Consider the following 13,736-nt stretch of genomic DNA (forward strand, 5'->3'; position numbering starts at 1 on the left):
CCTACCTCACCCCACCTGCTAACACAGAGACTCATCTTAGCTGGGCTAAGTTGTATTTAAGAAAAACTTGTCGTATCAATCTCTGCATAATCCTTCAAGACTCAGGTCAGCAGTCACCTTCATCAGAAATCCTTAGCTGGTCCCCAAACTGCCCCCAGCAACATATGCAGATCACTGGGCCACTATTCTTAAAGTAGCTGCCTGTCTATGTATCTTTCTTTCCCACCAGGCTGTGAGCCGCCCAAGGATAGAAACTGAGCCCTGTTCATCTTTGAGAAATCTGTTCTTCTCTCCCACGTGTATCTGAGGAAGGTGTCACACCCTCACACCCTGAGTTATGCAAGACGTCTTAAGCGAACTACTGGAGTGGAAATGCTAGAGCTTCTCTTCCTTCCTCCCCCTCCTGTCCCTCTCCCCACCTCACTGTGGGTGCTGGGAGAAGGGAGCCAAACTGGGGACCCATCCAGGCTTTCTCTCCAGCCTTGCTCCATTTCCCTGCCCATGCTCCCTTTTTTTTTCAGTCTATGCAAAGAGGTCCTATTCTCATCTTTTTTCTTATATCAGCTCTCAAAGACAGATCAGGAAGAATTTGAATGCCCAGTAAAACAGAATCCAAATAATTAGTAGCAGAAACACAGTTCCTGGAGGGCTCAGTAAGCAGAAATACAAGTATACCTGCACTCTCTGAAAAGGAGGAGAGTTGCTGGCATTTTGTACCCACGTGGGTTCTTCCAGTCAGGACTGGCCCAATGAATCTTTCTATGTAAACAAATAAAAAGGCCAAGCAAAATAAAACAACAAGCAAGTTGGATTTTCCTGTCAAGACAAGTCGAACTTTTTGATTCTTTACATGTTTGCTTTCCAGTGCTTTTAGGGAGTGTTGTTGAATGAAAAACAAATGAAGCTGAAGTTGTTGTTGAGACACAAGCTTTGAATGAGGATTTAACGAGATGGTAGTCAGATCTACCTGCTGGTAAGAACAATATAGTCAGATCATCATCCTTCACCTATCGATTATTAATGAGATCCTATTAGTCACAGTATCATACAAAAAAGTGTAACATACCATCCTTGCTCAAAAGAGACTTGGAAATTAGGGGTCTAGAGGAAATACATACAAGTCAAAAGCTAAACAAATTGAAGCACATGCAATAGAGGTGTTTGAAATGTAGAACCTGGCCAAATGGCAAATGAGTGATACAGACAGTAATCATTTTGAGACCTGAGAAGGGAGAGACACTCTAGGCCATGGAGGTAATAAACAAAGTATGGAGAGAAGAATGCTCACGGTGTATTCCTGGAATGTTGACTCAAAATGGTCTGGCTAATTGGGAGGGTTTGGGTTTGAGGAAACGAGCCTGAGAAAGCCTGTGGTGGCCTATGAACTGAGGATAAGAAATGAATTTTCAACTGTTAAGCCACTGGTTCTCAAACTTGACTGCGAATTAGAATTTCCTGAGAAACTTAAAAAAATATGGATATCTGGGTCCTATACTCAGAGATTCTGAATTAATTGGCCTGGGAATCGAGTGTTTTTAAACTTCCTAGGTGATTCTAATATGTTATCAGCTTGAGAAATCTGTTAGGCTATAGTGGTTTTCAATCCTAACTGAATATTAGAATCAACTAGGGGAATTTTTAAGACAATTTCAAAGATGACCCACAGAATGGGAGAAAATATTTGCAAATCACATATCTGATAAGGAACGTGTATCAAAAATATGTAAAGAACTCTGATAATTCAATAATAAAAAGACAATCCAGTTGAGTTGGCAAATGATCTGAATAGACATTTCTTTAAAAAGGATATACAAATGGCTAATAAGCATGTGAAACAAATGCTCAACCTCATTAGTCAGAGAAATGCAAATCAAACCACAATGAGATACTACTTCATATCCGTTAGGATGGCTATAACAAAAGAGATGGGCAATAACAAGTGTTGGCAAGGATGTGGAGAAATTGGAACCCTCATTCACTGCTGGCGGGAATGTAAAATGGTGCAGTTGCTTTGGAAAACAGTTTGCCAGTTCCTCAAAAAGTTAAATATAGAGTTACCATATGACCCAGCAATTCCACTCCTGGTATATACCCAAGAGAATCAAAAACATATGTCCACATAAAGATGTGTACATGAATGTTCATAGCAGTATTATTCATAATAGCCAAAAAGTAGAAGCAACTGATGAACGGAAAAACAAAATGTAGTATATCCATGCAATGGGATATTATTTGGCCATGAAAAGGAGTAAAGTTCTGACACATGTTTCAACATAGAAGAACCTTGAAAACATTATACTAAGTGAAGGAAGCCCATCACAAAAGGCCACATATTGTATGATCCCATTTATATGAAATATCCAGAATAGGCAAATCCGTAGAGACAGAAAATAGATTAGTGATTGCCAGGGGCTGGAGGGAAGGAGGAATGGGAAGTGGTTGCTAATGGGTATGAGATTTCTTTTTGGGGGATAATGAAAAATTCTGGAATCAGATAGTGGTGATCCATTCACAACTTTGTGAATATAATAAAAAACCCACTGAACTGTGCACTTTAAAGGGTGAATTTTAAAAAAAATTAAAAAAATAAACTATAAAAATAAATTATATCTCAATAAATTGTTATAAAAAAATGAAAAGAACCAATGCAAATACCTCCAGCCCCTCCCTCAGCATTGACCAATTAAATCAGAATTTCTGAGAATGGGACCTGGGCATAGGTATTTTTTCTTAAAGTTCTTGATGTACAGCCAGCATTGAGAACCACGGAGGAGATGGAAAACTATTATTGATTGAATTCTATGCAGCAACCTTTTTCCCAAAGCAAAACAAAACACTTGAGTACATGAATTCAAATCCAGGTTAAGCTGTAAATTTCATTTTAATAGATTATTTTATTTGGCTCTTCCGTATGGGTGTGGAGGTTGTTGTTTCAAATAACCTTTTTTAAAAAATGCAAATAGGTAGACAATTAATAGCATACTCCAAAATAATAGCAAAATTTTTATTTGTATTGAATTTTGAATCAAAGACGCCAGAGATTTACTGGAGAAATTGTGGAGAGTCTTGGTTGCAGAGTTGATTCTCAGTGCTTCAGTGGTCTATTTCTCAGGTGGTTGAAGTTTGCTTGGGATTTAGTCCTAGCTTGACTCACCACCTGCTCAGTGATTTTAGACAAATCATCTAATGTTTCTAGGCCTCATACAATCATTAAAGAAAAGGAAGGAATATATTATCATGTGACAGGCAATGGGGATATAGCTGGAAACAAGAGGAATAGTGTTCCCTTCCCTCATGTAGTTTATAACCTAGCTTCAGGTTCTCTGCTTTAAAAGTGAAGAGATTGAACTAGATCGTTTCCAGATTCTTTGATGGTTCACTGGGATAGCATAAATGTAGAAGATGGACTAGAGAGAGAACTCCTGTGGGCGTCTTCCATCTTCTGTGATTTAAGGGAACAAATATGCAAATTTCTTGAGAAGATTGTTCTTAGAATTTGCTTTGGAAGATAAATTAAACTCTTGGGTTACGTTTTCTCTTTATCTTACTGTTGGAATGGCCAATAAACAGTCAAAATGTTTCAAAACATTTTAACTCCTTCTCAAAAGCCTGTATTGCAACCCAACAACAAATCTATTTGTGTATCTATGTCAGGTGTTAAAAGTCATTTCCAAGTGTGCCACTCAATCAAAATTAACATGATTAAGCATAATTAACATCTTAAGACTCTCAGTACAGATTCAGAAATTCCAAACGCAGAGCTTGGTGCTCAGTGTCAACAGAAGGCCACATTCTGCCTTCCAAGTGAAAACAGCCTCCCTTATTCCGTTCAGAGGAGGACAAAAGTAATATCAAAATGTGAACTTTTAAATTCTCAGTATAATTATCTCCCCAAGAACTCCTGCATCTTCATCTGCCAAGAGAAAGCCTTTGCTGGAGATCTGTTTACTTTAATTAATATATCTTGATTTCAGAAGAAAAAGGTCCTTATGCTCTTGTTCTAAGCAAGTGATTTTTCCCCTCCAGAGAACAAGATTTTGGTGAAGCAGTCGCCCATGCTTGTGGTGCACAACAACGCGGTCAACCTTAGCTGCAAGTACACGTACAACCTCTTCTCCAAGGAGTTCCGGGCCTCCCTCTATAAGGGAGCAGACAGTGCTGTGGAAGTCTGTGTTGTGAATGGAAATTACTCCCATCAGCTTCAGTTTCACTCAAATACGGGATTCAACTGTGATGGGAAATTGGGCAACGAAACAGTGACATTCTACCTCCGGAATTTGTACGTTAACCAAACGGATATTTACTTCTGCAAAATTGAGGTCATGTACCCTCCTCCTTACATAGACAATGAGAAGAGCAATGGAACCATTATCCATGTGAAAGGTAACATGGGATGTCTCTATTGGTGTGCCACTCTAGAGGAATGGCTTTCAACTGCAGTCTTGCAAACTAGGTCATGATCAGTGGTGGGTTGGATAAATCCCAAAGAGGATAGACAGAAGAGGAAGTCTACACATTCTAAGCTAATGATATTTGCATATTTTGATTCCACTCACATTCTTCCACAATGTTCAGAAGGAAGGAAATGTACTCAAGTGTCATTCCCATATCATTTAATCCACTCTATTCTATTTTTCAGAGAAACATCTTTGTCCAGATCGCCCGTCTCCTGTGTCTTCTAAGCCATTTTGGGCACTGGTGGTGGTTGGAGTCCTAGCTTTCTATAGCTTGCTAGTAACAGTGGCTCTTTGTACTTGCTGGGTAAGAGAAGCAGCATTGCTTTTATGTAACTTTTCCATTGCACATGCAATCTGAACATATCCAAGTGGTTTTTTTCTGTTTAACACGTGATTATTGTTATTTTATTTTTCCCTGCTAGGTTTGACTAGGTTCTCTTTTAGCCTGTCTGACTTTACTGGAGATAAAAATCTGATTTGAGTTCTATTTTCCAGAAGACACTGATTAGACGGCCAGGCAGAGTAAGAAGCTAAATGGGTAAATTAGAGTGGGGGTATTTGGGGCAGTAACCTCTCTTTTCCCCATTTTGCACTATCATTATGACATAAAAAATAGTTTTAATATATACACATATGTATAAAAATTTAAGCAACGTGGGAATCTAGGCAACTGAAGCCAATGAACAACTTTGGTTCAGGGTCCAAAATCATGAGAAATTTGGCTACTGAAATTATGCATTCAAACCTAGCAAAGAAACTAGGTCTGTTTATCTGAGTCATATTTTTATCTCTTCCGAAGCAGTTGAATTTTGTGAGGCCAAGTATGGTGCTGTCATTATGAAACTATAACGGGAGTTAGACTTTTCTGAGCTCTCGCTACTGAATTGGAGTTTACCAACTTGTGCAAATATTCATGCAATAAACGGTATATTTTTCTTTACCTTCTTCAATGCTGAAGTTTTGGCCTGGGTTTGAACACCCCAGTAGATGACCATATCTACTGTTAAGAAGGGACCTCCTTACCAAGGTCTTTCCCATACTCAGAAACTTTCTGTTCTTATGTACACAGCATGGTACAGAATACATCATGCATTGGTTCCATGTTGTCTTTGAATTTTTTCTAGAAGTTAGATGCATGTATGAGTCATTTCTTCAACAAGAAATGTATGCTCCTCAAGGATAAAGGACTATTTATCTTGATATTCACCATCCATCTGGTATTAGGTACATTTAGTGCTTAATGAATGCTTATTGAATTGATGAATTGATCACCCCCGTAGAGGCCAAAGTAATGACTTAAATGAACATGCCTGAAGTATAATAATCATCTTTAAGGCATAATCCATACCTTTAACTCCAAACATGGGTCAGTGATTTCTGGAAGTCATGCCATGTGAAACCATCCTATTTTCTCTAGCCTTGGTGCTGGGGGGTGCAAGGGCAGCCCTGGGTTCACAGTCAGGCCAATGATAGATCCAGCCTGGGATCCTTTTAAACTCTTGTTGGCCTATTGCCAAAGTTTGCCTCTCAATTGTTCCTTGCATGCTTCTCCCTTTTCGGAAGACTCTAGGGAGCAGATGGACGTTTGCCAGGCTACCTGCTGCCTAATCTGTTTCTTCTGCAGGGTAGGGAACAAAATGGCTGCTTGTTCCTGGAAATCCTTTATACTACATATCATCTTGAGGATTTGCTTGCCTTGGCTTCTGCAAGTTGCCCAACCCTGATGGGGATATTTTATGTAGTGAAATAGTGCCTAAGTCCTTCCTCTGATGTTAGTCGAGTCCCTTCATCTTTCTGAGTCTTGGTGTCTTCATCCAAGGTACCTTCCAGCTTTGAACTTTTGTGGTGTTCACTGGTGATTTTAGAATTTAGAATCTTAGTTCTTGTTTTTATCCTGATCCCCTTGGGAATCTGAACTTCTTAATTTAAAAGCCAGGTGCAGTGGTTTTTTGGGTAACCTTCCAGGACAGGTGCTCCCTGTAATGTGCTGACCTAGGTTGATATAATTTACTAGCTTTGCAGGAAGTAGTTTGGGAACTGCTTTAACTTTCAGTGGCCAGAATGGTACTGCTCATCATTTAAAACTTATTGTAAATATGCATTAGAATATCAGTTACTATCATCAGGCACTAATTTGCTAAGTGACTCAAATCACCCAAAGGGACAACAGCAGCTTCTCATTTTCAGTGAATTTAAACAGTTTACTTTCAACTCGGAAACAACAAAGACACTATGGGTTTTTCTTCGGCAGTGCTACTAATTCCTAGTGAGGTTCATCTTGCTTTGTCTTGAGAAAACTTATTTTGGTCTTATTCTGTCTCACAGGCTCCCTGTAACTTGGGAAGTCCCAGCGTTTGGCATATCTTACCTTCTGTGGCATCTTGTAGTCAATTAGGTTACCCAATAAGGACTAACTTTTATTTGCATCTCAAACCTAGATCTTTATACTCTCTGACCAAAAACGTGTGAAACAAATATATATGTATGTTTCATACAATAACACAGCATTTTACCCTGGGCTCATCTTTTCCTGCTGCTGTCACTGTTTAAGCAACCAGCACCTTGCTGAGGTGGGCAGCCAGGCCATTAGGGACCCCTAGATTTTCAGCCAGTTCCTGGGTTCTTCTCTGGGATCCTATTTTTGGCTGTTCTGCACTGTGCCTTGGTGTAAGCTGCTGTTTCCCGGAACTTCCTTAGGGCTCATGATGTGCTACCGTAGGCAGTTCTAGGCTGAGTGGGTTTCTGCGAGCAGCTGCAGATTCTATGTCAGTTCTTGACCTGTTGCTGATATTTGAATAAATAAAGAGCTGCCCTCTGCCAGGCTGCCACGGAGCAGCACCTGTGACTCTCACTCAATCCTCCATTCATTCTCCTGAGCTGGTAAACCTGTTCTCTTTCTCAGTCTAAAGGAGCCTTTTTAAAAACACGATCTTCTCCACTATAAATCATAACGTGGGGAATGTGGATTGTGTGTGTACAGTAGTATCTGCCTTTAATCCAGTGGAGTCTTGAAGACCATGTCTGTAAGTGAATCACCTGTGTACACCTTGTGTCTTGCTGCTTCTTCCAGGAAACAAGTGGGTAAGGGCAGGGGTGGAGGGAAGAGCAAGGAAGGAATGGTCCTGAAATCACACGTCTTTAGCAGACGTTGAATGGTGAAGGGGCAGAATAGACGACCCAGTCACACAGACACAGAAGGTGAGTACTCTGCACACAAATATGCATATGCTAGATGCACGTGGACACTGTCGAGTTTTCCCAGCCATGCGTGTGTCATTTCCCTCCCACACTGTGTTTAGAGTTAGGGTGATAATGTCCACATCCACTATCTGGTAACTGCGTGAGGGTAATTATGAGAGCTGATTGTAGCAGATCTTTCATAGTCTTTGTACAACCCAGAGAACCTCAGAGTCAAGACATCTTCATTATTGGGGCCTCTCTACCAGCTATAGTTTTATTTGGATGTCCAGAGGCAAAGACTGTCACTTGGGAGTCTGACAAGGGGAGTTCTCAGAGTTGGAGTAAATGCTAAAATGCCTCCCAGGGTACCATCAGCTCCTTCCACATTTATTTGGGCTAGACATTTCCTCGCTCTTATTCCTGACCTGCCATAACCCCAAGAGAATTCTAGTTTTTCACTTATAGAAAGGCTGTAGAACCAAGATGTTTGAAGAGCAACTTCCATCATCCACTTGGTTTCCATGGCTACCTCTTTCTGAATGAATCCCCCAATTATGTTTGTTTAATGCTCTCCTCTTCTTAGTTACAGCTAGATAACTCATCCATCATCTCAAATCCCAAATGATCAAAGCTGAATTTATAACCTCTTCAAATCTACTTCTCCTACTGTCTTGCCTTATATCTACAGATGGAATGCCATCCTTCTAGTCACCCAGGCTTGAATTGTCAGCCATCTTTGGGCATGAGCAAGAAAGAGGAGTCAAGCAGTCTAACAATATTCATTGCAATTTGGTGATATATTTTGTATCCATTGCTTCCTTTTCATTCCATTCTTTTTCATGATCAGACTCTTTAAATAAGGATTTTTCATTCTTGGCACTATTGACATTTTGGGCTGAATAATTCTTTGTTGTCAGGGGCTGCCCTCTGCATCATAGGATGTTTAGCAGCATCTCTGGCCTCTATCCACTAGATGCCAGTAGCATTTCTCCCAGTTGTGACAACCCAAAATGTCTTCAGACGTTGTTCCCTGGGACAGCGGATAAGGGAGTTGAAGGTGTCAAGGATGAGGCTTAGGAGGTCTGGCTTGGGCAACTCTACATATGGTAGTGTCACTCACTGAGATGAGAAACTCTGGAAGAGGACTAGACTTTAGGGGAAGATCTTGAGTTTCATTTGGGACATGTTGAGTTTAAAGTGCCTTTGAGGTCTAGTCCAGAGATATTAATTTGGGTGAATAGGTCATAATTGAAGCTGTGAATGTGGATGAGGTTGCCTAGGGAGAGAGGATGGCGTGAGTTGAGGAGAAGGTCTAGGACAAAGCTGTGAGGAACTCTAGCACTGAGTGGCTAATTAGGGAAGGATGAGCTTGCGAAGGAGGCAGGAAAGGAGTGGCCAGAGAGGTAGGATGAAAACCCGGATGGTACCATCTCACAGAAGGCAAAGCGGGAGAGTGTTTCGAAAAGGAGAGAGTAACCAATTATATAGAAATATAGAGTGGTGCTGAGAGTTCAAAGGATGAGGACTGAAAACATGCTAGTTGTATTTGGTAATGTGGAGGTCAGTGTTTTTCCAGGCTTTCTTTAACGCTGACTCATGCCCCTTCCGCAAGGAAGGTGTGAGGAGCTCCGGGAGCAGTGCGTGGGAATCAAGCCAGGGCTGAAGTCCTTCGCTTACTTATTTATTCAAGTGTTCGTGCCACTCATGTCCAACGTATCTACTTATGCATCAGGCTTACGTGCCAGGAAATAGACTTTTTTTCATAATAGAGGATTCTCAATCCAGAAATCTGGATGGCTTTCTATTTTTAGAATTTTTATGGGTCTTTTATCAAACGTGTAAATTTTACCATCACATTGGTCCAGAAAAGATGCTCCTAACCCCCAGCCCAACTTTGCTAAGATTCCTGGTAAGTACAGCTCTTGCTCTGGGTTAGTGTTGTCCCTACATCCCTCTTCCCTGGTAGAAATTCACCCAGAGGAAGCTGAGTCTGAGGAACAGTGATGAGTGACACTGTTGTCTTTACGGAAATGAACATATGTATAAGGGAATAGGAATGCAACTAGTTGTCTAGAACTACAACTCCCGGTTAACTTGGACTCCACTGCTATGAATTTATGATTATTCCAGACTCTAGAGGGCTGAAGGTCCTCTGGTTAATTACGGAAACATGGCCTGCTAAGCAAATGACAAATGGAAGAAGACTGCAATGGGGATGCTTAACCTTTTCAAAGAGGAAGGGCCTTCAAGAGTATTTACATATCACAGTGGATATGTTAATTAGATATGCTTTTGGAATTCAGGTCAAATGACTGCATGGAGAGTAACATGGGTGCATTTATTTCTCTAAGATACTTTATTTGGTTCAGATTTTTCGAGCTAATTTAGTAGAGTCCAAAGCAGTTAGGTTTGATTAGTCATTATCCAAGTCCAAGGTGCTCAGTGAACTCGGGCGTGTTCAGCTTTATTGACAGGCCACGTTTGAATGGGGGCCCCCCAATCTTAGAACTCCTCCCACGACATCTCCCTCTGCGTCCCTGGCCGCTTCACAGAGACACTTCTCTTTTCCGCAGATGAGGAGTAAGAGGAGCAGGACCCTTCAGAGCGACTACATGAACATGACCCCCCGGAGGCCCGGGCCCACGCGAAAGCACTACCAGCCCTACGCGCCGGCGCGCGACTTCGCCGCCTACCGCTCCTGACACGGACGCCTATCCAGATGCGCGCCGGCCGGCCCCGCGGCACCGCTGCACGCCACCGCTCTGGATAGGAAAGGACTGCCCCGTCTTCAGCCGGCCACCTCGGGCTCCTGTGAGGCCGCCAGTGCCAAGGGTTCTTGAACGACTAGACCAAACGACGTCATTTTGAGACTCTGAAGTGCAGCGAGAGAATCTTACTGTGGCAGGCCGAATCGTGTAGCGCCATGACCCAAATTCAAACCCACCGTGTATTTATTGACTTGATGGAGAGCTCAGGGTGGAACACAGAGTGAGGGGATTGTTGGCCTTGAAACCTGCCTCCAATGTCACTCTTTCTCACTCACCTGCACATTGTGGTTGTGAAGTGTGGTATCCAAGGACTTTTTAGATGGAGAAGAAAGGTCAGAAAATCATTCTCTTTGGTTCAATGGGGTTTAGGGTGGGGAGAGGTTGGGGCGGGGGAGACGGAAACATTTCAAAGCCGTTAAAACACTGTCTCTCACTCATGAAATGAGCCACTTAGTTCTTATTTAATACTGTTTTACTTTTAGTTTAGAAAGATGTAGACATTGTTTTTGATGATTTCTGGTCATATTTAGTCATTTTGATGAATGGAATCCCTTCGAAGCAACGCGAGGCAAACCAACGTGCTTTCCTTACTCCCTGGGGTGGGAATTCACTGTGGTCTTCACGATGTGATTTCGAAAGAGTAAAGTAGTCCTCCTACACCAAGAGAGAATGTGTCAGGAAATAAGGCCGCTTGATGTCGAAATTGTTTGAATACTAATAACTAGGGTTATTAGTTTAGCAGCTCATTCCAGTCAAATCACACAGGGGGCTTTTCTGTTCTGTATATTTCAGGTTTGCACAGTTGGTCTCTTTATTGTCTGCATGGAGATCTGAAGGGGGATGCTGAAAGCATATGCATAGGAGAAGTGACGATACTGTGAAACAGGGGTGTTAGCATCCATTAGAGTATGGAGGATGAGGCCCAAGAAACCTATTCTGAGGGAGGGAGACTAGAAGTGAATGACGTGATTCTTGCCATATGCTGAGGGGGTGGTTGGCATCTGGTGGAAGTTTTCCAGAAGCTGGCAGGCAGAAGGAGCCAGGGTGAGGGCTCCTTTACAGGGACTTGATGTGCTTTAGGGCTGAGAGCTCCAGAACTCTGTGGGTTCAGCTGCCTCTTTACCCTGGAAGTCCATCGACATGGAGAAGTATTTTGGAGGGTGTCTTTGGAGACAACATCACAGTTCTCAAGAAACACTGCCAGTCCTGACCCTGGAATGACCATGGATATTTTTCTGCCCCCAGCTTGGGTCAATTGGAGTATGCCTGGCGACCTTGAAGAACGGCTTTACTGCTGCCTTTGCAATTTGTTCAGTGCTTCAATTCATTCCGATGGTAGAGGAGTCTAGGTTCTAGAGGCAGATAGATCTGGGTCAAGTGCCATGACTAGCTGGCCTCAGGCGAGTCACTGCCTTTCTAAGACTCTGGTTCTTCAACTATAAAATGGAGATAATGATCACAAATATCTGTCCCTGTGCTATAAACTCCATGAGGGTGTGGCCCAAATTTGTCTTTTGTTCTGCTTGTGCCTGGCACTTAGTACCTGCCTCACATATAATGTTAGCTAATATAATTATTGCCATATACATAAACTATGTATAAAAATTAAACTGGGCAATGACCTGAGAAGGGAGAGAATATTGTAACACAAATTTAAACCCACTACCCAAGGATGAGGTGCTATAAAATTTGAGAGCCTCTTTCTTAGCTTCCACCATTTTCCCGTTTTGGGATATTCTGGCTTGTAATGAAATGTACAGCATTCCGCCTCCCACTTTTATGTATATAAAGAAGTCTTCTTTAATTTTTTTGTAATATGGGGAGGGGTAGGAATCTTCTGATTCCAGACAGAAAATATTGTACTTTGGTTGATTTTTAAATGGGCTTCCATTCCATGAATTGAATTAATCCAAACAAGGTCAAACTCAGCAGTACTTGGGTGATGAAGAACTGTTGAATTTATACTGGCGCATATGCTAAAGAGTTCTTTAATCCAAGTTATCAAGTTGGATTTGAAAATTACAGAGCTGGAGAATTTTTAGAAAGGGCAATGGCAAAAAATAAATAAATAAAAAAAATAAAAATGGAAAGATTTGATCTTTGGTAATAAATGGTTTTGTTTTCTGATGGGAAAAATAGGTTTACTAACGATGAATCACACTTTAGATTTTTCTTACTCACTCTAAACAGAACCAAAGTAGAAATGTTAATAGGGAAGTCCGTTTTCACTATTAGTATGAACCAAGAAATGGTTTAAAAACAGTGGTTGGAGCAATGCTTTTACAGTTTCAAATATGGTAATTATGAAGAAAACAATGTCATTTGCTGCTATTATTGTAAGAGTCTTATAATTAACAGTATTTCTATAATTTTTGATTGTGAGCTCACTTATGTTGGGCTGAGCATGCCAATTTAAATAGACCAAGTGTACATTATATTCTGTGTATTCAGATAAAGTTACTTAACTACCATGTGCCTGTTTTTAAATTTGTGGTTGAATATTGTCTTTCAGAGCAGGTATGTTTCACTTTTGGCAATGAATCTGGAGAAAACTTGCTATTTAAAAAAGATGTAGGATAAATTGTTTTTCTAAATCTCCAGTTCAGCCTTTTTTAAAAAAGTCTAGACTTTCAGATACTAATTTCACTTCAAGCAAGGTACACTTCTGGTTTGCTTGGCTTTAGTCACAATTTCTCATCAGACCAATGGTTTACATCTCTGAGATGTCAGGCTGGTCTTACCTATGCATTCTGTGTGATGTGGATGCTCTATGAGAGATATCAATCCTCAGCCGTGACTCCATCAGTCCCTTGGGTTAACTACCTGAGCCACTGGTTCTCATGGCTAATTTAATGGGGATGTTGATAGTTAAATGGATGTCAGATCCCTCATCCCAGCCTTTTGCACTGCTAGATAGGAACCAGAGCAGGCCTGGGGACTGATCCCAAAGTATGAAATTCAACTATCTGCTGGAGGTTGGAGGTGGTGGCAATGGTGGACCTAGAACCAGGGTCATTGCTGCCATAGACCTGTTATTAACCCAGGTCAAGGCCAGTGGCAAGGACTCTTTCAAGTCCTAGGCTGAGTGTGTCCTTGATATTTGCAAGGGTGTTTGAAGCTCAGGAAATCTCTCTTATGGGTATATGCATACTTTCTGACATATTCATATTCCTCCTCAGCCATCAGAGGCGTGTTCCCACCTCAGGGCCTTTACACAAACTTTCCTCTGTCTGGAATGTTCTTCCCCAAAGATCTACCTTCCTGGCTGCCTCCTTTCCTTCAGGTCCCTGCTCAAGTGTCACCTTGTACCTGAGTTAAATCCCCTCAAACC

The 13,736-nt window shown here is 41.4% G+C and overlaps 1 protein-coding gene across 1 annotated transcript in view; it reads left to right on the plus strand.

The window, feature by feature from the left end:
* CD28 (CD28 molecule) overlaps positions 1 to 12,821 on the plus strand; it is a 29,157-nt gene extending 16,336 nt beyond the window's left edge. The window contains exons 2-4 of the mRNA XM_004426821.3: positions 4,027 to 4,383; positions 4,640 to 4,761; positions 10,211 to 12,821. Of these exons, the coding sequence (XP_004426878.1) occupies positions 4,027 to 4,383; positions 4,640 to 4,761; positions 10,211 to 10,339 (608 nt within the window). The 3' untranslated portion in view covers positions 10,340 to 12,821. The remainder of the gene's footprint in view (positions 1 to 4,026; positions 4,384 to 4,639; positions 4,762 to 10,210) is intronic.
* The last annotated feature ends 915 nt before the right edge of the window (positions 12,822 to 13,736 follow it).

Source organism: Ceratotherium simum, chromosome 9 (assembly GCF_057802395.1).
Source record: "Ceratotherium simum simum isolate JZ-2026a chromosome 9, ASM5780239v1, whole genome shotgun sequence".
Classification (NCBI taxonomy): domain Eukaryota; kingdom Metazoa; phylum Chordata; class Mammalia; order Perissodactyla; family Rhinocerotidae; genus Ceratotherium; species Ceratotherium simum.